The sequence below is a fragment of the Leptopilina boulardi genome, unplaced genomic scaffold, assembly GCF_019393585.1.
Source record: "Leptopilina boulardi isolate dan_hultmark-lab unplaced genomic scaffold, ZJU_Lbou_2.1 LbouV2_121, whole genome shotgun sequence".
Classification (NCBI taxonomy): Eukaryota; Metazoa; Arthropoda; class Insecta; order Hymenoptera; family Figitidae; genus Leptopilina; species Leptopilina boulardi.
Genome location: NW_026137665.1, coordinates 711,002 through 737,936, shown reverse-complemented (window position 1 = coordinate 737,936; position 26,935 = coordinate 711,002). Strand labels below are relative to the sequence as shown.

The 26,935-nt window shown below is 27.4% G+C and overlaps 1 protein-coding gene and 1 long non-coding RNA gene across 3 annotated transcripts in view; one reads left to right on the top strand and one right to left on the bottom strand.

Moving 5' to 3' along the window:
- The first annotated feature begins 718 nt into the window (after window positions 1–718).
- The window catches only part of LOC127284664 (homeobox protein Hox-A1), a 53,191-nt gene continuing 26,974 nt past the window's right edge, over window positions 719–26,935 (top strand). The window contains exons 1-2 of the mRNA XM_051310230.1: window positions 719–822; window positions 14,177–15,388. Coding sequence (XP_051166187.1) covers window positions 765–822; window positions 14,177–15,388 — 1,270 coding nt within the window. The 5' untranslated portion in view covers window positions 719–764. The remainder of the gene's footprint in view (window positions 823–14,176; window positions 15,389–26,935) is intronic.
- On the bottom strand, window positions 17,671–19,624 carry LOC127284700 (uncharacterized). Of its 2 annotated transcripts, none has more exons than XR_007843517.1 (4): window positions 19,305–19,624; window positions 18,462–18,572; window positions 18,246–18,317; window positions 17,671–17,995 (listed from the first exon to the last, which is right to left on the bottom strand). It is a non-coding gene; the product is annotated as an uncharacterized LOC127284700 (long non-coding RNA). The 2 variants fall into 2 exon arrangements; XR_007843516.1 differs by having other exon boundaries at window positions 17,671–17,905.

Sequence of the window (26,935 nt, the reverse complement as noted above, 5' to 3'; positions counted from 1 at the left end):
TGTTTTCTTGAAAGTATCAATTTGATACCGAATTGGATCAAATTGATCCCAATATTTGAATCAAATTATATTTTGATCCAAATATTGGAATCAATTCGTTGCAATTTAATACTTTCAAATTAACAGTGTATCTTTACAACTTTTTACCCGCACCTTTTTTTCTGTGATGTGCTGTGTGGGTAGTTGCGTTTTTTGACGGGCATTATGGTAACTCTGCAGTCTATTTAGAGTTTTGGATAGAAACTCCATTCAAACCCCTAAAATAAAAATATTAAAACTTTAGTATTAAAAATTTCATTCAATAGTTAATAACTTTTTTTTTACAGAAGTTAATTTTATAAGAACTTAATTAATTATTTTTTTTCAAATTATAGGAAAATTGACGTGACCAAAAGCCCTATTTCAAATGCGGGGAAAAATGACGCAATTTCTGCACAAGATGAAAATACGATAGAAAAATTTTATAAACTACAATCAAAGAACATAATTTTTAAAGATCTCTTATTCGTGATGAGCGCAATATGTCACCTTCATCAATTCACTATACTATACTCTCAACCCAGCATCACTTTTCACCTTTCATAAGGTCAAAGGATGATATCCTCTAAAAGACAATGAGGAATGAACAGAAAAAAAAGGGCGGCTGAGCTGAAGGAACGTGGACAAATGAGAGAGAGAGAAAAGAAATTGTATGCTTGTAAAAGGAAGACAATGAGAAGAAGTGTTTTGCAGAAATAAAAAGAACGTGACTTAAAGAAAAGGGCATGAGAATACAAGTTGTGTTGGAGCTCCGTGAAGTGTGCAGGGGTGAATTGGCTGAAGGTAAGGAGACAGAGGGGATAGGAGAGAAGGCTAAGTTGCTAATTAGAGCCAGATTAAACGCTTGTCTGGGGAGCCATTTTCCTTGCCTCTCCTCCACTGGGGTAGGCGGGTTAGGGGGGTTGAGGCAGTTTGAATTAGGATAGAGAGGGGAAGGGGTAGGGCAGAAAGAGGAGAAATCTAGGAAAATGGTGGGGAATCGTGAGGGGAAGGTTTTCAAGTTAAGGGTGGGAGAGAAGCTTGGAGAGAAGCTAAACTGGAGGTGATCGAGGAGACAGGGGAGAGCTTAATGAAAAGCGTTTGCCCCGTAAAAGTTAAGATTAATTGGCGCTCGGGGGATGGTTACCGCGGTAATCAGCTTGGTCCAGTGGTTTTCAAACCTCTCATTCCCAATCTCCCACGTATTCCAACATCTTTTAATTCTATTCTCTTATATCAATTCCTATCATTTACTCTTCTTTTTTTTCGCTTTCTCTTTACATTTCTTTCCCTTCAGATAAATATTTACCATTGTAACAGAGAAACCAATTATATAGGTATTTAGCTCACAGAAAAAAACTTGGAATTCAAAATAATCATTAAGGTACTACTTATTTTGAGCTGCAGCATAAAGAAAATGCAATTTTAATATTCATTTTAAATTTTAGGCAAAAAATTTAAAAACATTCACTTTTTTTTATTAAAATTTTTTCAAAGTTTTTGCGCCTATAAAAATTAAAAGAAAATTTATTTAAATTTTATTTCTTGATACTGATTTATGAAAAATTCAACAAATTAAATCGTAGAATTTGTAGGTTATGAAGCTTATGTATATTTGAGTAGTACAAGTGCCAACTTTGTAAAACAAAACTATGTATAATAGCGCCAAAATTTAAAAATTGCTGAAACAACATTTGCTTTATAATAGGATGTATTCCACGCCAAAGTGTAAGTCCATCTGCGCAATTGCATCTCCGATTTTTTTGAGATTTTTTTTTTTGCTTTTAGTACTAATTGAGACTAGCTTTCATGAATTTTTTCAAATTTTTTCAGCAAGCCGTTTTCGAGTTATATGGAATTTTAAAAATTGAAGAATTTTCACGACTTTTAATTTTTGAATGCTCATAACTTCCTTAAAAATGCATCAATTATAAAAGTCTTTTTTTTTCAAAAAAAGTCATTTTGAATGAACCTTAAGTCAAAAGCACGTTAGGTCCCTTCTCTCGTGGAGCGTCACATATAGTGATAAAAATTGACAATCATTTCTAATTAAAATGGTACAATGTAAAATAAATAACAACGCATATAAATAAATATATATAAAAGTATATATATTATATATAGTTACAGCGCACAATAATAGTTCTTATTGAGATAGTTGAGCACTTCTAGAATGAGAGGTTAATTTGGCGACACCTAGTTTCATTAACAAGGCCATTAAAAGTAATGGCTAGCGTGGGGTGAAGTTGGTGCGGTGGTCCCGAGATCTAATTACGCAAGAGAACTTCAATGGCGAATAAAGGGGGTTCCCCAGTAGAGGGACTATATACCAATGGGGCGGTACCGGAATGCAATGATATCTTTTAAGCGGCGAAACTAGCGTAATTGTTTTTAACAATGCATTTCAAAATGCCTCAGCTCGGATATGAAAAAACACTTTTCATATAAAATTTTATCACCCGAGAGAAATATCATAAATATATATGTATATATATATAGAAAATGTAAAAAGAAAAAGCGTTTAAACAATTCTATAAGTTAAACAAGAAATTAAAAATCTAAAGTGAATTATATATATATATATAGGGAAAAATTGTAATCAACGCGGAAAAAATTAATGACTAAATTTTAAATAAATTTTTTCTCAAGTGAAACTTCTATAATAATTTTATTAGTTCGTGGCATATGGGTTGGTTTCCATTGTCTCCACTCGCCATTTGTCATAATTCTCGTCAACTACCGCACCCTGCTCTAGTAAAAATTTAGTAACTTTATACTAGCTTTTAATTTTAACAATAAAGTCACTTAATTTTTACTAGAGCAGGGTGCTATAGTTGACGAGAATTATGACAATAATTATACGATTATACGATTTTTTCAACTATTTCCGACTTTTTTTCAAAAATCGGATTTTTTTCGACTTTTTATTACATTTAAAAAAAAAAAAATGTCAACAAAATTCCATTATTTTTAATGATTTTTATAATATTCTTCAAAAATTCAATTATCTACAAACATTTTGCAATTAAAAAGATTTTTAAGTTCAATTTTTGTCTGTAATTTCTAATAAATTTTTCAATTATTTTCCAACATTTCAATTTAAATTCAATTAATTTCAAAATTTTCAATTCAAAATCAATTAAAATTCAATTATTTTAAAAATTTTCAATTCGAAATCAAATAAAATTCAATTATTTTAAAAAATTTCAATTTAAAAGTTTCTAAAATTTTTCATCTACAATTTTTTGAAATTTAATAATTTCAATCATAATTCTCCTGAAATTCAATTATTTTTAACTATTTCTATAATATATATTCATCAAAAATTCTACTATCTGAAATCAATTTTTTAAATTAATTTTACGTCGTAATCCTAGAATTCCAAAAGAGGTTTTTCATGATTCTGTTATTGCTAACAATGGCTTAGACTCAGCTAACTGCTTTAAGGATTATTTTAGTTCCGTCTACACTAACTCGACATTAAATGTAACTGCCACGGTTTCAGAATCACAGAATAGTAATTTTGTTAATATTTTTCACATTTCTAAGGAATCTATCTTGATAAAACTAAAACAACTTGACATAAAAAAAGGGTCTGGACCTGATGAGATTCCGCCCTCCATACTGAAGTCCTGTTGCTCCTCTCTTGTCGAGCCTTTATATATTTTGTTTAATCATTCTCTTTCGTGTGGCATTTTTCCTACGGTATGGAAACGAGGGATAGTAGTTCCCGTCCATAAAGATCGCAATAAGAATGACGTCAAAAATTATCGCCCTATTGTTTTATTAAGCACAATCTCTAAAATTTTTGAAAGCTTAATTCACGATGAACTTTACAGGCAAATTGAAGGCTCGATCATGGAGGAGCAGCATGGTTTCACTAAGGGCAGGTCTATTTTGACAAATCTCAGTATCTTTTCTCATTTTATTTCAAGCAATCTCGAGTCTGGAACTGTGGTGGATACCATATATACTGATTTCGCCAAAGCATTTGATAAGGTTGACCATGGTATTCTGTTGGCCAAGCTTAAAGCTCTAGGTTTCTCCGATAAATTGTTAGCATGGATCAGTAGTTATCTCACTGATCGAACACTATCTGTGCGTATCGAATATGAATTTTCTGATATATTTTTAGCAACTTCAGGAGTTCCCCAAGGATCAAACTTAGGACCGTTATTTTTTATACTTTTTATTAATAATATCAAAGATGTTTTCAGATTTTCTTCTTTCCTTTTATTTGCCGATGACTTAAAAATTTACAAAACTATTACTAATGATCAGGACTGTTTGGATCTACAATCAGATCTCGATCGTTTGCATTCATGGTCTATTGAAAATAATTTATTGTTTAATATCAAAAAATGTAAAGTAATATCATTTTCTAGATCAAACGACATTCCTGATCGCACTTATAGTATTGGTAACAATAAACTCTCTAGAATATTTATTGTACGTGACCTTGGGGTATTGCTGAACTCCTCTTTTACTTTTAACGATCACATCACATATACTATTAATAAAGCATCTAAAGTGTTGGGATTTGTAATTAGAAACACCTCGCATTTTAAGAATGCTTCAGCTATAAGGCTTTTATTCCTTACGATGGTTAGACCAATAATAGAATTTGCGTCAATAATATGGTGGCCCTATCAGGAATATTTATTGAATGAATTGGAAAAGGTTCAAAATAAGTTTTTGTGTTTTCTTGCGAGTAAGACTGAGGTGCCTCACGACTACTATAGTCACGATTATACAGTTCTTAGGTCACTGTTTAATATTCCGTCTTTACGTCTAAGATTCCTATTTTCGGATCTCCTTTTTGTGTATAAAATTATTAACGGAATTATTAGATGTCCCGATTTATTGTATCTATTTAGATTCTATGTGCCTCAACGATCCCCGAGACATGTTCCTCTATTTAAATTACATTTTGTCAGAACTAATTATTCGAATAATTCGGTGATTAATAGATTGAGTCGTGAGGCAAATCAACATAATAGTAACCTTAATTTTTTCGGTGTTTCAATCAACACCTTCGTCCGAGAGTTACAATACTTGATATACCACGATAATAATAATGCTAGTGTGGCCACACAATAATTACTGTATTTCTTTTTCTGTAATATTCAGTACTCTGTACTAATGGGCAGTGTAATTACTACCCGTCTAAATTGAAATAAATAAATTAAAAATGGTTTTCAAATTATTGTATTTGTGTCCGCAATTTCTAATGAATTTTTTAGTGAAATCATCAAAAAAAATTTTAATTAAAAATCACTTGAAATTCAATTAATTTCAAAAATTTCAATTGTAAATATTTAAAAATTCAATTACTTTTAAAAAATGTTATCTAAAATTAATTGATAAATTATTTTCAATTTTGTAAAATTTTTATTATTGTCTGAAAATTAACAAAATCATTTGAAATTCAATTATTTCTAAAAATTTCAACTTTAACTATTCCAAAATTATTATTATTTTTAAAAAATTTTTATTTAAAAATCTGTAAAACTTTTTTTTGACTTTTTCGACTTTTTTTGGAATATAAATCGACTAAAACAACTTTTTTTGTGCTTTTAAGTCGCTCCGAGGCCTGCAAATGGCGAATGGGGACAATGGAAATCAACCAACAAAATACAAATTGCACCCTAATAACACAAGATACCTTGGGATATACTGATAATATCCCGCAGATATCCTAGGGATGTCCTATGGATATCAAAAGGATCTCTTAAGGATATCCAAAAAATCGGCGGTTTGGATATCCCATGGATATCTGAGGATATCCACAGAATATCTTCTGGATATCTATATAGACTTTCATAAATGTCCTCCAGATATCCCACAGATATTTTCAGGATATTCTCAGTATATCTTCTGGATGTCAAGAAGATATTCTCAGAATACTGTTTTTAAAGTCATTATGAGACTACGAGTGAGAATATTCTGTGAATTAAATTTTATATAAATAAAATAAAATGCAACTTGTTTTTCGAGAAAGTTGTTTAATTTGAAAAATTATTAACTAATTTTTTTCTCATTCGTGATTCATTCCTTTATTCATATGCTTAATATTGTCAGAAAATAAATTGGCTTTAAACAATATAAATTCTTCCCCGCAAATAACGAATAACTATTAATATTAATTATACATTAAGTGCATGAGTTTATTTAAAAACTTTGAAAAATGCGTTTCAAATCTTCATTTAAAATAAATTAGAAGCTCATAAGATTTTTGTTTTTATTTATTATATTATTATTCATTATATTAGCTTAACAATTTTAACCTTTAAAAATATATCTTGAGATATTAAATATCCCGTGAATATCTTAAAAATATCCCACGGACATCCTGAGGATATCCCATGGATATCCTGCGATATAATATCCAATAGATATTTTGTGGATGTCTTAGGGATATCCTGTGGATATCATATGGATGTCCTGTTGATATCCCACAGACCGGCGGTTTGAATATCCTAGGGATATCCCAAGATATCCTGGGGACCATTCTAGGATATCGACCATTGATATGGATATCCTATGGATATCCTAGGGATATCCTTTTGTTATGAGGGCAAGTTATTGTAGAAGCACCTTGATATCATCAATTAGAAATTCTGTTAAACGAATAATTATGATAAATGAAATTCAATAAAATGAAAATTCTAACTAATGATTTTTAGAACATATATTCATTCGTCCCGACAAAAATATGTAATTTATCAGCATCAGTGTGAAACAAATTATAAATGATAAAAATAAATATTATATCTGAAATTGTCAAAATGATATTGGCCAAAATTTCATAAAAAAAAAACATCTGATGAGATTGTGAGATATATATCTAATCTGGTAATTAGAGGACTTATTAATGTATCGCATCGGTCGACAAATTAAGATTAGATCTTGGACCGTGCAATAAAAAGGCTAGCAAGATATATACACACACATTAAATCGATATTTCCCGAAGGTGGAAACACATTATTTTCAGGGTGATATTGTCTATAAATAAAACTCTCAAGGTACATATTGTTGTTTTTTTTTCTGTTAAAACATTAAAAGCATTGATAAGAAAGTACAGTATATACGTGTGAGTCCCACACCTTAATTTTTAATTTTAACTTAAAATTGTTTTATAAACCAATTTTATTGATTTAAAAATTATACATATATTTAATCATATCTTAAATTCAATCGATATCTGGATCAATGTAGAAAGTTTTAGTTTATTTTGGATCGATAAAAACAAAATTAAAAACTTTCTGTACTCTGATTTTGATAAACTATTTTAATTTTTCAAATAAAAATTATTTTCAATCAGAATATTTTGAGTTAAATAAAAAAAAATAAACTATTTTTAAATTACAAACTATTTTCTTGATTTCTCAGCCAAAAATTCAGTATAGGTATACAGTAAAACCCCGACTTACGCTACCACATTTTACGCGAATTCGGAAATGCGCGGTTTTTTTTATGGCCGCGCGAATTAATTCGTAATTAATTAATAAATAATTTATTATTGTTTTTTACGTTGTTTTTATTAATAAAAATGTAAATAGTTTTCTTACTTGATATTTTATTAAACATATTTCTTCTAAATTATTGTATTTATTTTATATGAAAACTAAAAACCCCGATTTACGCGAATTCGACTTACACGCCCGTGTGGAAAAGTCGACTGGGCCCCAATCTGGTCCAGACTGGGTTTCCCAATATGCCCAAAGTGGGCAACCCAGACAACGCCCAAACTGAGCGCGTAACGCTGATCCCAAAGATTTCCCAAGGTTGGGAAATCCCAGCTGGGGCCAGATTGAGTTATTCCATTTTTATTTATAATTGTTAATTAATAATTATATAAATAATTTAACAACAAAAGAGTAAATTAAATGAATAAATATAATTTCCCTTTAAATTAAATTGTATTAAAGATGACGACTAACAAACAATGTATATAGTAAAAAAAGTAAAAAAAATATTTATATAATTTAAAAATGAAATAATAGTGTATGTATTAGATTTTCAAGTTTTGGTACAACTTATAAATGAAAATCTAGAAATAACGCAAACCTATGAAATAAAGAAAACTGCGCACGAGGGGAATCGAACCTACGACCTACGGACTTATAGATTAACGCTGTAACCACTATGCTAACGACGCGTACCTGCAGACAAGTTTTAATTTCTCAGTATCAAAGATGTGAAAAATATCATTAGGTTAGACAATAAATTAAAATATAATCACTTACTTAATTTCATTTATTTTAATTTAACATTTTTACCAGTAATTAATAAGTACCAAAGTATAGTTGTCGTTCAAGTCAAAATTTTGTTCAATTATTATTAATAAATTGAATAAAAATAGGAAATAAATGATTGAGAATGGGGTCAAAGTGGGAAAGCCCAAACTCAAAAAACGACTAAGTTATTATTATTAATTAGCTTAGTTGAATAAATTAAAAACTAAGAACTTGACATACATTTTATTTATTCAGGGAAGGTATTATTAATATAAATAACTGAAGTTTTCAATTTCCTTATTTTTCCTTAAATGTGAATTTTGCCCACATTGGCTTTTGGAAAAATCTCCAAACGGCATATAAATTAAATATAAATATAATTAACTAGTTTTATTATTTCTCAAGTTTTTTATTTATTTATAACAGAATATTAAATTAAATTTGAGTTTGGGAATACTTTGGGAAATCCCAGTTGGGGCCAGGTTGGGTTGACCCAAACTTTGCCCAAGTACAATGAAAAACAAACATTTTTTTCAGCTTTTCACAGTTGCGCTTTTTTGTATATTTCTTCAGCATATTATTTAAATAATAATTTAATTAACTTAATTCTTTTATTTCTTCATTTTTCAAACTTTAGGAAGCCAAGTTGGGCCCAGATTGGCGCCCAGTCTCACTTTGGGCGACTTTGGGAAGATTTCCACACGGGCGGTCGCGTCGCTCGGTCCCACCTATCGCGTAAGTCCGGGGTATTACTGTATCATCATTATCAAAGTGAGAAAAATTATTAACTTTTTTTTTATAATATTAAATTTTTTGGGTATTTTATTTATATATTCACATATGAAAAAAAAACCTAAATTTAACATGTAAAGAATCTGAGTTTATATATGTCAGACGTGCTGGGATCCTTAAAAAAACACTCTCCAATATATTTGCTTATATACACGAGCCGAAGTCACAGAAAACTTTTTGGGTGATCCATCATTAAAAATCGACATGGATTTTTCAAGTGCTATATCTCTTTCCAGAAAATATATAGAAAAGAATTGATTTTTTTTTATTTACCATTATGAAACTACCCATCTTAACACGTAATGGATCGCTTGAATGACTTTTTAAATGATTCTTTAAACTGAAAATAGCTAAAAATGTAAACATATAAAATTTAACTTTGATATTTTAACAAACTGTTATACCTCATATATTTTTATGTGTTTTTTTTCTTCTTATAATCAAGTAGTGTTATAATGGAGATAATTTATAAAATAAACAAAAAAAAAAAAAAAAAAGAAAATTGCAAGTGGAATAAGGTCACATTAAACCTCATTCATGAAAGTGGTATATAATGGTGTGTCAGAGGGATTAAAGAGATTGGAACATAATCATTTATATCCTACGAACGACTAATCGGAAGATAACTGAAATCCTATTATGTATTAAAAAATCTATATTGTGCTAAACCATTTAATATCTGTTGAAAATGATAAAAATTATATTGATATAATAATTCTATAGAAATTATAATCTATATTAAAAATTTTTATTTATATATGCGTATATAATGTTATATTATGTAATTTTTGTTGAAATGTTTATTTATCATAATATATAAATTCCTTTTTTTTTTAATTTCAATTATGGTTATTATTAGCAGTTATCAGAAACAAAGCAAGACAATTTTATAAGACGTTAATACATTGTCTTAAATCATTAAAATTATTTTTAATTAATTACATTTTAATTCATTTTAAATCTCAAATGTATATATATATATATATACAAAATGTGAATTTTTTTATGACTGATTAACAATTTTTGAAATTTTTTAACCATATAAATACCTTGAAAAAAAATTATTTTGATTCAAATAATCGTTTACTTGACTATTATTAAATAAATCTCTCTCTAAATTTGAATTAGTAAAAAGTGAGCTACTAATTCACATTAGTAAGAATTTTTACTAATTTTTAGTAAAATATTATACTATTTGATTTAGTAGTTTTTAATTTTTTGAATAAAGTTTTAGTAAAAAGTGACTAAAAAATTAGTGGAAATTCTTACTAATTTAAATATGAATAGCACACTTTTAACTAATTCCGATTTAGAGAGAATATTTACTTGAACTAAATAATTTCTATTTGAATCAAATAATTTTTATTTAAATTAAATAAATTCAATTTGAACCAATAATTTCTGTATATGAAACACATATTATTGAATTGACTCAAATATAATCATTATTTAACCCCTTGAATCAAAATTTGATGTCAGATTTACAAAATTCAAAATGGCGGACCCAATATGGCGGAAATTTTTTAAATTGATTCGATTAGTTCAAATTTCGGTACTCGTCGGGGATTTTTAGGGTTTAGGAACCTCAAAAACCCTAAAGTACCGAATTTTGAAAAAATCAAATCAATTTTAAATTTTTCCGCCATATTGAGTTTTCCGACACTTTTCATTTTTTAGTAAAAAAACTTCAGTCAAAATGAAAGTGAAAGTGAAAATCAAACTCAAAGCAGAAGTATGAAAATTTGAGGTTAATAATTAATGTCAGTCAGCAGATCCAATCTGGGGGAATATTTTTTAAAAATAAATCGAATTCACTCAAAATTTATTAGAAAAGTTTTAATTGAAGGTTTTTTTTTATTTACCTGTCACAAGTAAAATTTTTTACTTGAATCAAATAATTACTTGTTTAGCTCTGAGATAAATATATTCTAAGAATAAAGAATATAATAGAATATTTTTTTTTGTTACAATTTACAAAGAAAGAAGTTTGATTTTTATTCACACAGATAGATTAATTATAAATCGATTAATCAAATTTTATCAAAAAAAAAATCTTTATATTATTCAGAAAAAATACGTACATATATATTATATATATAATACTATTCTGTACGGAAATTACCCAATAATCAGGTCCAGATGGTTGTTGAAAAACGTCAATAAGTAATCTTTTTTTTTTTTAAATATAAAATATAAATTCTTTCTTTATTCAAATATTTTTTGTTTATTATTTGTACCACTGAAAAAAATTTATTTGATTCAAATAATCAATTACTTATCAAATAAATATTTATTTGTATTAAATAATTATTATTTGATTCAATTAAATATAGTATTTGTTTTAAATACAGAAATTATTGGTTCAAATACAGTTTATTTAATTCAAATATAAATTATTTGGTTCAAGTAAATATTTGATATTTTATTGCATTATGATATTAAAGATATTTTATTTTGAAAATAAAGATTTTAATTTTAACATTGATGTAATTTTAAATTTAATTTTAATATTTTTAGGCGCTTATTAAAAATTTTATTAAACTTTTAATTCTGATGAATTTAACAGTTATTGGTTAAATTAAATTTAATAGATTAAGGAATTTATAAAATTAAATTAATTTTATTCAATTCTATATCTTTAACTGAACTGAATTTAATTAAATTGAACTTATTTTAGTTGAGCATTCTTCTTATTTATTATAATTGTAAGGTATTGAGAAAAAAAAATTGTCTGAATAAGTGTCGTAGCTTAGTGGTTAGCACGTTAGGCTTTGATTGCGTTGGTCTTAGGTTCGATTCCCCTCATATGTATTACTTTTATTTGTTTTCATTTACGTTTTTAAATTTTAAATTCGGTCCCCAAGTTTCATAATTATTTTTGTTATTTTTTATTTATTTTTTTTTTTCATTTACCTCCACATGGGAACTAATTTTTTTTACGATTTTCTCAATTTTCATAAACATTTGTCTATTATTTTATATTAAAAATTTCTTTCTTGCTTATATTTTTTTTCTTGAGACTTTGACCCTTTCCGTAGAAAATAAGCCTAAACCCATTAAAAAAAAATTAATATTTAAAAAAGTTACATTATGGTTTTTTGTTAAGTGGGGTCAATACGTCCCTCAGGTGTTCCTTCATAACAAAAGGATATCCCTAGGATATCCATAGAATATCCATATCAATGGTCGATATCCTAGAATGCTCCCTAGAATATCTTAGGATATCCATAGGATATCCCTAGGATATCCAAACCGCCGGTCTGTGGGACATCAACAGGACATCCATAGGATATCCACAGGATATCCCTAAGACATCCACAAAATATCTATTGGATATTATATCGCATGATATCCATAGGATATCCTCAGGATGTCCGTGGGATATTCTTAGGATATTCACGGGATATTTAATATCTCAACATATATTTTTAAAGGTTAAAATTGTTAAGCTAATTTAATGAATAATAATATAATAAAAAAAAATCTTATGAGCTTCTAATTTATTTTAAATGAAGATTTGAAACGCATTTTTCAAAGTTTTTAAATAAACTCATGCACTTAATGTATAATTAATATTAATAGTTATTCGTTATTTGCGGGGAAGAATTTATATTGTTTAAAGCCAATTTATTTTCTGACAATATTAAGCATATGAATAAAGGAATGAATCACGAATGAGAAAAAAATTAGTTAATCATTTTTCAAATTAAACAACTTTCTCGAATAACAAGTTGCATTTTATTTTATTTATATAAAATTTAATTCACAGAATATTCTCACTCGTAGTCTCATAATGACTTTAAAAACAGTATCCTGAGAATATCTTCTTGACATCCAGAAGATATACTGAGAATATCCTGAAAATATCTGTGGGATATCCTGACGATATCTATGGGATATCCTGATGATATCTGTGGGATATCCTGACGATATCTATGGAATATCTGGAGGACATTTATGAAAGTCTATAGAGATATCCAGAAGATATCCTGTGGATATCCAAACCGCCGATTTTTTGGATATCCTTAAGAGATCCTTTTGATATCCATAGGACATCCCTAGGATATCTGCGGGATATTATCAATATATCCCAAGATATCTTGTGTTATTAGGATTATAGGGTTAAATTAAAATTTTTGTTTTATTAATTTTAATAATATATATATATATATATATATATATATATATATATATATATATATATATATATATATATATATATATGGTCCGGAGGAAAAAAATGACAAATAAATGAAATATTAAATTATTTAAATGAAATATAATATGAAAATCAGGTAAAATCTCATTTTGCAAAATAGCGAAACTCTTATCCATAATTTTCCCTTATCTAAATTAATGCCAGTATAATGACAATTGTAATCCTGTCTCATTCGGAAGTCTCTGACTCTGACACGGAATTGTCTTCTCCCCGTGCTTTCTCTCTCTCTCTCTCTCTCTTTCTTTTTCTCTCTATCCTTTCTCCTCCCTCTCTTTTAATCCAGTATTCTCGTTCCTGATAGTCTCATCTCACTGTTTCCAGTCTCGAGCTACCTAACACCCTCACAGCAACAGAGTGCATTTGATACCTTTGCTTATCCAGTTCACAACAGCTATATGTATATATATATATATATCCCTTCATCCCCATTGGTCAGATTCCTGGGGCGGCGCGCGCGTCGATAGAGAAACCAGGGGGATATCACCCTTGATTCCCAACTCTTCTTCTCATCTCCCTCTAATCAATATTTCTCTCCGGAATCTCTCTCTTCCTTTGCAGTACGGGATTTCGGTCACTCCAGAGAATTCGCGGGGGGCGTGGTTTCATTGTCGACGCGGGGGGTGGGTGGGGGGTTATTTGAGTCGTAGGCGGAGCACAAGCCACGATTTAATCGCAGGCTACTACGATGTTGGAAGGATTTTTGGGAACGCACCAACGAACACGCGGTGTCGATGATTTCATTTTGCGACGTGACGTTCAACTAATAGCTCTTGCTTTCAAACGATTGATGACGCGTTATTCACTATAATTCAAATTTGAGAAAGTGATTTTTTTTTTTTGAAAAATCTCCAGTGTACCAAATTTATAGTGTGTGATTTTAATTAAATAAAAAAAAATGCTTTAAAGAATATTCAATGGCTGCAATGCACTACAACGCACAAATGGTCTCCGAGGAACTTCATCAACATTCGAGGCATCTCTATAGCATTCAACATAGACTCCAAGATCCAGGCTCATCACCCAGATCAGAGGCACCCGAATCACCTAAAATTGAAACACGAATAAGATCAGAAGATATTCATTATACACGATCACCAACATTAGAAGAGAAATCAAGAATTTGTTTTGGTGAAAATACAGAAACAATTGCAAAACGTTTTGTGGAGAATCCAATTTTCAAAGAGGAACCACTAACGATGAAATTTATGGATGATATTTCAACGTCAACAAGATTTCGTGATCCTGGCTCATCGCCGGGTTCATCACCACCAATGCAACAACACAATAATTCAGGAAAGACATCATTTTGCATCGATGCACTACTTGGTAGAGTGACTAGTAAAAATGATCTTGATATAAAGTCGAGAATTTATACAAGAACAGAAATAAACATCGATGAGAAGGAAAGTAATTCTAGTCATCAAAATTCTACTACTACACTTCAAGAGAATGAAGAGAGAAGGAATTCATTGGGTAATCCATTGTTACCATTTGTTCAACAACATATTGTAAGAACGGATGATGAATTGAGAAATAGAAGACTGAATCGTGATTCAGATCATCATCATAATCATCATCATCATCATCATCGGCAATTATTGAGAAATAATGATACAACATCACGAAGTCAATTTCGTACAATTCCAGAAGTTGGTAACAATGTTGGACGTTTTAGAAATAGTAGTCGAATTGATGACGATGAAACTTCAGTTGATGTTGACGCTGAAGTTGATCCATCGAGAACTGGAAGTGCAAGTCCTGGTAGTAATACAAGTCGTAGTCCAAATTCTAGTCCACCCATTTCACCAGGATCAGAGGATCCAACTGGAAATGGAATTTTAAATCATCAAAATAATATCGCTGGCAATCCTTATGGTGCGGGAGTGGTGAGACAAAATCAAGGACTGTTGATTCATCCTGGAGGTCCACTTATTCATCCTGGGGGATTGTATTATCATCCAGCTGGTGGTAGCGCGTTTCACTCGATACACAAAGAGGGACAGCCCGTTGGTCATCCTCAATCCGGCGGTCCTCATCCACATCATCTTCATCCTCTTCAACTCGAGTGGTTAGCAAGAACCGGTATGCTGTATCCCAGATTGCCTGCTGATCTTGCTGGTGAGTTTTATTTCGTTTTAAAATGCTGTTTTTGTGTTTTTTTATTTTCTTTAAAAAAAAATACTGTTTTCGTGTCCTTTTTATATAATATACAACATATAATAATTTCGCTGAAGCCTTGGAAAAATTTATTTTTCAAATTAAAACACATTAATTTTATTTCTCGGTTTTTAGTGAAACTTCACTCAGAGAAAAATTTATTTGTAACAACTAAATTTTGCTTGAATCAATCATGTAAATGCATTTAAACAAACGTTTGATTGATTCAACTAAATTATTTAATTGACTACTTTATTGAAAACGTTTATTTGAATAAACACAAATGATTTATTGCATTTGACTAAATTTTAATCCGAAACAAAAAGTTTGTTCCTTACAAGTAAAAAATTTGTTTGATTCTAATAAATTATTTTATCGAGTGTATTTGATTCAGTTAAATACATTTTTTAGTTTTTGTTAATTATTTTGTTCGAATGTATCTTAATGTAATATTTTATACGCACTTTTTAAATTAATTTATAATAAATTATAAATGTATACAATAGTTTTGAAGAATTAGAAAAGGAATTTAACTTTCTTGGAAAATATTAGTTTTAAAAAATTATGAAATAAAATTTCGCGATTTAAAAGTTCGCGCTGCCAGAGGTGTACAGCTGATTGTAAAGACTGCGCTGTGTGCTTCTGCGTCGATTACCCGCGCATGCGTATAGGCATTTATTGAAAATAACCAAATAATTTTAGTTAAATGAAACAAATTTTTGCATTGTATGAACAAAATTATATTTAACTAAATGCTTAATCAAAGATAATTATTTGGTTAAATGGAACAAATAGACCTTTAAATAAAAATTTTATTTCCGTTAATAAAATGAATTTTATGCATTTATTGAAATGAACCAAATTTTTATTTGAATTACTAAACTTTTTAATTGTATCAAATAAAATAGGTTAATTGAAATGTTTGGTTACGTCAAATTTTTTATTTAAATTGAAGATAAAATAAAAAGGAATATTCATCAATCGCGTACAGTAATGTACTTAATTTCTACATAAAACAAATTTTGTATAAAAATACATAAACTTTTCATTTTTTTTGTAAATCAAAGTTAATTTTTATTTTATCAAGAATTATCACAATTGATTCATTATTAACTATGATAATAAAAAATTTATAAATTAAACGTATTATTTTATAAAAATATATAAATATATAAACTTTAACTTTATTTAATTGGTTTTTTAGAGTTAGATTATTGATTGCAGCTTGATTTCTTTAAATAATCTTTTTTCTACTATTTTTTAACATAACCTATAAAAAACAAAAAAAATGTTATAGAATCAAAATAAATATGTGATATTTTTTAAATAAATTCATTTTCTATAAAAAAATATTACGCAAAAGCTACTAATTATCAAAATCAGTTCATGTCAATTTAATAACCTATAAAATAGAGTGGCCAAAAATAGTGTTATTATATTTTTGCCGTACCACTTTTGACCATGGGTTTTTTTCTAATACTAGCGCCTCTGACGGCCGCAAGCGGCCTTCTTCGTTGCTTCTGTTCCTTTTTCAATTTTCATTTTATTTATTTCATTTAAAAAATGACTTAATTTCTTCATTTTTTTATTTCATATCGATTCAAAATATTAAGAAAAAATGTATGAACGTGAAGTAAGAGAGAGTGATTTACGCTATAATCTCTTTTGCGCTAATCATTTTCAAAAAATTTCTTTGAAAACAATATTTTTCATTACCTACAGTTGTAATTATGTTCATTTTTGTTTTTTTATAAATTATTTATTAATAACAAAGGAAAATAATATATTATATTATGTAAGTGTTATATTAAAATGAATTACATATTTTAAAATCATCGCGCGCTAACTATTGCGACCAATTAGGTGGCTTTAACTGAATAGGTTATGTTCATTTCCACAACGTAACCGCGGTTCTCTAATCTAAAAGGATAATAAAAAACTTAAAGGAGATTCGAAATTTATTTCCGCTTTGTGTAAAATAGTGTTGTAATGATTAATTTTTTGTATATATGCAATTTAAACATTTTCAAAGTTTGTGTTTTTGATAAATAAGATTTATATGTGTAATATAAAATTTAAATATTAGCGCTTATTTTTGACGAAATCAACTTCAGCTCCACCTGTACATTTCTAATCTAGAGATATGTTTCGATTTTTTCGAGAGTTTTCGATATATCCATTCGACCTTTTTATGTCATGTATTTTTTTAGAAAGGATTTAAGGTTATTTTCTTGAAATGAACATTTTTACATAGATATTTATCCTTTATTTATACATACAAACGAAAAAAAATTATCAAAATATTGCTTTTAATTTGAAATAATTTTAATTACAAATGATATTGTCACGATGTTTATTAGAAATCCTTGAAAAATGTTTTTTTTTCATCATTGGACAGTTGCATGTAATTTTTAATTAATCCACCAGAATTTCTCTCAAAAGCAAGTGAATACAGTGTTGCCAACTTATGTTAGAATTCTGTAAATGTCCCTATAATCTAATAGCAATTTTAGGAAATTTAATAATACCAACATAAATCTAAAAGTGTCCACAACCGGTACATCTACCCTATTATTAAAAAATTCAAAAAAAATAAGGAGTCAAAATTGAAAAAAACTCGAAATGAAATTTTTTTTTCATTGTAATAAAAAAATTTTATTTTTATTTTATATTTTTTGGGAATAAAATTGTTTTTAATTCATCAAAATCGGTTAAAAATTGATCGAGATATATAAAGGAAAGAAAAAAATGCATTATCAAAATTGAAAAATTGATATAACTCCTAATTTTAAATATTTTAAAAATTTCTTTTACTTACACATATTGCTTTCATATATGAAACTATAATTTGACGAAGTATCATTAAAATTAAAGAACCAATTGAAGATTTCTGAAGAAAAAAATTCTAATTTAAATAATTTAAAAATAATAATAATAATTTAATAATTATAATTATAACAGAAAAAATTAAAATTATTCATGGTGCGTATAAAAAACAGCTTTTATTAAATTTTATAATAAAAAGAAAATCCACCTGCATAAAGATGTCATCGATATATTTTTTTCACGAAACCAAAAACCAAATTTTCATTTTAAATATTTTAGGTCTAATTAGTGTTTTGTAAAATTTTCCCACCTCCAACACCTAGAAAAGAAATATTTATTTTAATTAATTATTAATAAAAATATAATTAATTAATTAGGGAATTACATTTTTTTAAAATTACAAACGAATAATTTTATATTAATGATATTTCTACGTTTCTGAAAATATATAAAATTTAAACAATTAAATTTGTGGTCGTCACAAATGAGGGAAAGTAATTATCAACCATGTACTCTCTAATTACTACATATATAATGTTGATTTGAATTGAATTAAGCTTCTCGTTAAAACACTATTCTAGCGAGATTCATTTATAAATGATTCACAATACTGTCATATAATTAATTTTAACATAAAATTTAACATATAATTAATAAATTTATTAATTAGATAAATTACACCTAATAAATTGAATAATATATTTTCAAATATAATTATATTAAAAAAAAATTTTTAAATTCATTTTTATAACACAAATTAAATTAAAATTAACTAATAACCAAAAATAATTGAAATTATTCAATGGAGAAAAAATATATTTTATATAATTATAAATTAATTTGATATGTAATTAATAAGAATTACAAAATAATTTATAAAATTAAAAAATAATAATATATTTAAGAGATTTATTTTTCACATAATTGATTTGCTATATAAATGAAATGAGAAAATATATTTTTTTTATACTAATTAATATCGTTTATCGATTGTATCGTTAAAAAATTAATTATCCGATTTGGGAAAATTTTTATATTATTGTTTAATTACTTATCGATTGACCCAATAAGTTCCAAAATCTGTTATATAAGCATATATCTGATTAGAAGATATTTATATATAACAATATGAGAATATTCGTTCAACTTTTCTTGATTTTTTTTTAAAAATATTTTTGTTTCTTTACACAATCGTTTTTGATATGGAACTATATAATTTGATAATCATATATTTTATAGCTGCAGTTTCTTTCACTTGAACTTTTTTTTTTCTTTTATCTTTTATTTAATTCTAGGCGAGACTGCTACTCAAATTTTACCACTTTTTAAGTTACCAATTTTATTATTTAATTCTTTACTAAACTCACAAAATGTTTATCTTAGACAAACACATTCCTGATAGTATGAAGTCTCTTTTCTTCTTGTTTGTCGTCTCCCTGACCTTTAGACTTGGATTAAAAGATGATCTAATACTATACATTATATGAGATAAAAAATAGAAATTCGTTATTTAAAAATAGAAAAATTTTACTACTTCTTTTTTAATAAAATAAACATATTTAAAGGCAAAAAAAAAAATGTTTTCGTACTATTTAGAAAAAAGAGTTTTAAAAAATCGTATCAATAAAAGAAATTTTATTTTAGCACCAAAATGTGGTTTTAAAATAACATCATCTATAGTGTTAATTTAACACCCATTCAGTGTTATTTTAACACTAAACAGTGTAAATATATATTCATTTTGTATTAAAACAACACTATCTAAAATTTTATTTTTTTGGGTTAATTTTTCCATAAAAATTTTGAAATTTTAATTTTACAAAAAAAAAAGAAACATTTGTTAATTAACAAGGCCTTATTTCAGTACTTTTCCTAATTAATTTTACTTACTATCAAAATTAAGATAATCGCGAAATTAATCTGTATATGATTTAAAATCGCCGAATCCACTTGATAAGTTGATACCGCACGACGAGCAATAATTTGAAAAGAAATTGAGTGCTTGATAAGAGAAGGCGATCAAACTGATTGTTATCTTATGGGCAATAAATTGTTTTAATGTAAGTGTAATTGCACTCATAACTGACTTTTCAAAAAACACAAAAAAAAAAAAAAACAGGACAAATCTTTATTTACAAAAGTATTATAAATATCCATTCATATAAAAAAAAAGTGTCATTGAAAAATTCATGATTGTGACCACGTAATCGATTCTTTATCCAGAAAAGTATATCCTTCGTGTTCAAGTTTACACATCACCGGAAGTATTGTGACAGGAAGTAGGATTATACCATATATAGGATTTTTCATGATAGAACACGTCTATATATGTATATATACATATGACTTTATGACAAATATGAATCTGTATTTTATAGTTATCCTATCAAATATATAAACGCTTTTTTTCAACAAAAGTAATAAAGTACTGTATTTGATTCGAAAATCATAATTTAATGCCGATTAATACATTTAAATTATTGCGACTTAAAATTTTTTTTTTATTCTTTTAAACTTGTATTATAAATTATTGTTTATTTAAATTTGAGTTGAATCCATAAAATTATTAGTTTTAAAATAATAATAATAATAATATAATAATAATAATAATACACGGAAAAAAATTTTCACTTGGAAGATAAGTTTCACTGGAACAGCGATATATTTCACTAAAACAGCGAAAGTTTTCGTTAGTCTAGAGAAACATATCGCTGTTTCAGATAAATATTTTTTTCGTTTAATAATAATAATAATAATAATCTATTATTAATATTAAGTTACCAAATTTTCAATAGGGACACCGACACATAATAATAATAATAATATTATAATATATGATGTATTCCACGCACAATTTAAAGTCCATCTGCAATTGCATCTCCGATTTTTTTGAACCTTTTTTTTCTTTTAGTAATAATTGAGACTAGCTTCCATGAATTTTTTCAAATTTTTTTTAGCAAAAGCCGTTTTCGAGTTATGAATTTTTCAAAATTTCAGAATTTTAATGACTTTTAATTTTTGAATGCTCATAACTTTCTTAAAAATGCATCAATTTTAAAAGTTTTTCTTTTTAAAATGTATATGTTTTTAAACGTATTTTTCAGAAAAAAAAAAAAATCGAAATTTTATTTCAAATGATACTACTATTAAATTTTTAAGTTTTAAAGATAAAAAGTCATTTTTCTCAATGGTAGGTATACTGATCGATTTTTCTCAAAAATTTTTTTTAAAAAAACTACAGTGGAACCTCGATTATCCGAACTAATCTAGGCAAGGCCTGGTTCGGATAATCGAAAATTCGGATAATAGAGATTTTAATTTTTTTTTAATAATTAAAGTAAAAAAATGTACAGTTGAACTATATATTTAACTTGATACATATGTTTTTAAATATACGTAAGTATATACATATATTTAAATATATATTAATTAATAATATATTAAAAACTCAGAAAATTCGGAAATTTTTAAGATTTCTTTTGGCATAAATTTGGTTATTTTGCTTTGAATGATAAAATAAATAGAGAAAATAAAATTTTAAATTCGGGAGACCAAAAAATAGTTCGGATAATAGAAGTTCGGATAAAATGTTTTTCGGTTCGGATAATAGAGGTTCGGATAATCGAGGTTCCACTGTACTTCCTTTTAAGAAAATTTTAAGCCTAGTCCAATCGTGGGCAAACAAAATTTTCAGAATTTTAAAAAAATTTTAAATTTTGATTTTTTTAAAAAATATTTTTGTTCTTTTTTATACTACTATGTATGTATCTTGAAGCTCTGATTACGAAAATCATAGTTAAAATAACCCAATTTTTATAGTGAAAACTATAAAAAAAATTCTTCAAATTTAGGTTTTTTTTCATTTATTGGTCAAAATTTTTCAAAAGTGCATAAGATATAAAAAATGTATTTTAATAAGTTCTAGAATTTTTGTCTAAAATTTTTTTTTTTAATTCTGCTTATTTTACCCAATAAACGAAAAAAACGAAAATTTTTTTTAATTAGTTATATTTATTATCACGACTTTTTTCTATATATCTCTGTTTTTTTTAAGGTAGATTGAAATGTTATTTTAAAAAATTAATTATTATTTGATTAATTATCTAATCTTTATTTTCATGTAGTTAATTATTATTATTAATTATTGATTTAGGTTTGGATAATCAGTAATTTATTGTATTTATATTCTGTTATTGTAATATTTATGAATATATTATATAAAAACTTGTGTTTATATTATATCATATTTTTTATGTAAGGTAATGTTTATCATGTTTCAAATTTAAACAGTGAACTCGTATACATATATATATAGATTGATATATATATAGGTGTTGATGGGTATAATATTTGACAGCTATTACTGGCTATTAACCCCAAAGAATTGTATAGAATGTATCGAAAAAAGAAGATAACCTGGCTGGTGAATAGATAGAGGAAATTATTTACATGCCTAATGCACCTCACAGATTATATTCGTTTATTTGATTTTCGATACAAAGATAAGGCCCCTCTTGACAAACTTTGGTCTCCGCAACGATTATTATTCCTATATTTGATATTGATGAGAGATAAAAAAAAATCTACAATTTCGATTGAATGCTCATGGATTCATATTATAAACTGTTGCACATGTTAGGACCATATGTTCTTTTTTTTAAATTATGATTAAAGTAAAATTATTTATATTAATCATTTAAAAATCAAAAAATTTTTTGCGAAAAAAGACTTCAAATTTTTATATATAAAAATATAAATCTTTAAATATAGGTTATATTCAATTTGTTTCAATGCAAGAAATAAATTTTTTTAATGTCTTATTTTCGATATTGGTGATTGCAATAAGCCTACAAAATTTTAGGACAATCCGTTAAAACGTATTTGAGATATTTTGTCCACAAAAAGTGTCAAATATATCGCTGATTACGAATCCGAAGCCAGATTTAAAAAATTTTCAAAATTCAAAATGGCGGACCCAATATGGCGGACAATTTTTTACAAATTGTTCAAATTTGCTCGAAACTGGTTACTCAGGGGTTTTCGGGGTCGCTGATTACGAATCCGATGTCAGTTTTTCAAAATTCAAAATGGCGGATCCAATATAGCGGACAATTTTGTTAAAATTGATCAAATTGATCACAGACACACATACACAAAAGCGCCATTTTGAATTATAAAAATCCAAAGTCATATTCATAAACAGCGACATCAAAAACACCGTAGTAACAAGTTTCAAGCAAATCTGATCAATTTTTCATTTTGTCATCCGCCATTTTGAATTTTGAAAGTCCAACGTCATATTCGTAATCAGCGACCTCAAAAACCCCCGAATAACATGTTTTAAGCAAATCCGATCAATTCTTCATTTTGTCATCCGCCATTTTGAATTTTGATAATCCAACATCATATTCGTAACGAGCGACCCAAAAACCCCCCGAGTAACAAGTTTCAAGCCATTCCTATAAATTTTTCATTTTGTCATCCGCCATTTTGAATTTTGAAAATCTAACGTCATATTCGTAATCAGCGCCCCCAAAAACCCACGAGTTACAAGTTTCAAGGAAATCCGATCAATTTTTAATTTTGTCATCCGCCATATTGGATCCGACATTTTGAATTTTGAAAATATAGACATTATTGTTAGGTTATTTTCTATTGTTGTTTAGTCACAATTACATTTATTGTAAAAAAAACGCTATTTTTAAACTTAATTTGTTTATAACATTTATTTTATTTATAAAAAACACTTTTTTAATGTAGTTATATTGTAATAGATATTCTAAAATACATTTTAAACACATTTTGTTACTGAAATGTGTAAAATAGTGGCTGAAGTATTCAAAAAAGTGCAAGAAAAAAGGTGACTCTCGCAGGAGTGTCACTATGCCGCAAAGGGTTAAGTTTAATGGAGCATTTACACCTTCGGCAAAAAATTTTCTTCACTTTGCATTTTCCGAAATACACTTACCTGATTGGTTGTCCAGAATCTGATTCATTGTTGACAACCAATCAGGTAATTGTGTATTTTGGAAAATGCAAAGTGAAGAAAATTTTTTGCCGAATGTGTAAATGCTCCATAATGGTAACTTTTTTTCTATACATGGCTGGGAACTAGAATGGAAGGTTTCTATTGTCCCCATTCGCCATTTGTCATAATTCTCGTCAACTTTTGCACCCTGCTCTAGTAAAAATTTAGTGACTTTATTGTTAAAATTAAAAGTTACTATAAAGTTACTTATTAGAGCAGAGTGCGGTAGTTGACGATAATTATGACAAATGGCGAAATATGTGTTCGGCCGAAGCAAAGTTGAGTAAGATTGAAATTTTGTTCAATAATAATTTTCGAAAACTGTACAAATTTAACTATATTGTGAACACAGCCTAAACAGTTAAATACACTTTCCGAAAATTATTGTTAGACATAATTTCAATCCTACCCAACTCTGCTTTGAACGAACATATTTTTTTGGGCTATTGCTTCCCATCCCTGTTTATTTACTGTTGTAAACCCCTATTTGTCATCTGGCAATTAAGATAAATTAGGAAATTATTAATTATATTAATTGACAACACATGAAAAATATTTATTAAGTACGCAATCTTCTTTTATAACGAAAACAAATTATATAACCTCCAAATCTCTGATAGAAATGGACAAAATGTAATGTATACTTGAGTTTTATACGGTTTTTGAGGTATTTACGTAGAAAACGTATTATACGTCGAAAATCTCCAAGTTACGCGTAACTTCACTACCCTGCTGGAAACCTTCCGAATAGAGAAAAGCAGGGTAAGGCAGGTGTCAAAAATTAAAGATATGCCATACTTTGAACGTTCTACTTGATTTCCAGTGGAAATTTACCAAGTATTAAAATAAAATTTATAAACTGCGTGTGTTAAATTAAACAAAATCGTTCAAACAGATCTCTATAATTAAATATTAATTCTTTTTTCCGAGTGTACAAAACTTGAGGAAGAAAAATTATTCTAAAATTTCATTCCATTCTAGTAAAAAAAAGAATTTGATTCCAGAGAAAATTTTTTTAATTTAAAAAAGTTTTTTTTTTTTAATTTTTAAAATACCTCTAAAAATTATTTTAAAATTTAATTCCAATCTAGTTGAAAAAAAGAACTTGATTCGAGAGGAATATCCAATAAACTTTCATCAACAGCTATATATATATATATATATAAAAAAGCCTCGAAATGTTTTTTTCCACTGAACATAAAATGAAATTACCATCAGCAATAGCAAAGATAGATGAGATAAAATAGATCCATGGCACCAGTATTTTTAAGGGGGGAGGAGGGGGTGGTGGTGGTGGTGGTGTATGTCACGGTGAATTTCACGTAAAAAAAAAAAGCAGTGGCCGTTGTCAGGCCAATCAGTCGAGAGCTTTTATCGAACAAATTGGTCAGTGAACGAATGGACTGAATGCGACGTGGGATGACGCGATGTTGGAAGGAGGAGGGAGAGGGTTTGGGTATCGAAAACAACGAATGACCGGAGGTATGCGGGGTATTTTCTGTCAGATGATCCTGATTGGTAGTTGCTAAGCTATCCACTGTTGAAAATAACGGAAAAAGAAAAAAAAAACAAAAATCAAACACACATATATACTATCATGGCTTACCAATCGAAAAATATATATACCTATATATATATGTCGATCACATATTGAGAGCTCTCTATATATGTGTGTATCGATAATCCGCGAAACACGGTCGGGAATTGTTAAAAATGGCCAACGACGCGCCAGTTTGTAAATAACCGATGTAGCATGGCTTTTTATTTGAGGAAAATACGAGGCCTGTGGCTCACCCCGCGCACGCGACTCCACTGTTTTCACTATTTGAAGGTGCTTTTCAAAAACCCGAGAGCCATCCAATTTGATAGATTACATTTCACTTTTTACATTTTTTATTGCTGCAAATGTTATATATATATGTATATATGTATATATTGGAAATCAAAGTTGACGAGCGTTGATAGAATCAAATATTGAACGCGGAAAGAATTGATTTAAGCGAATGAAAATTGACAGTTTTTTGTTTTATTTTATTAGCTACAAATTTCTTGAAGTGATGTTTCACTTTTTTTTTAATATAAAGAATAATTACTCATTCAAGCAAAAAGGGGAATTTTACTCCCTAATATTAATAAAATCATACTTTTTGAGTCTAATTTTTCTTTTACTTCAAAAAAAATTTTTAATCAAATATAATTTTTTTTATGTAAATGAAAATATAATTGTTTCAGAGCTAAATAACTATTTATTTGTTTTAAATAAAAATTTTGTTTGAATCAAATAAAATATTTATTTGAACCAAATAAATATTTATTTAGTTCTGAGACTTATTGTTAGTAACGCACTATAACGAAATTGTCTTTGAATCAAACACAGTATTTTTTTTATATTAAACATTAAAAATTGGCCAAAAGTCGTATATTTTTTTTGAGCTTTAAATTTATTTTTTTTTCAATGTTAACACTTGAAAATATTTAATTAAGAAATATAAAACATTTTATGATTCTCATTATATGCATAACTTATGCAAGATCTTAAATATTAATGTTTAAGACAATTTCTGTACGAACTCAATTTCGTAAAAGTCAATATTTTTTATATTCCTGATAAAAAAATTTAGCCTAATAATGTTTATTTCTGTCGAATACACTTT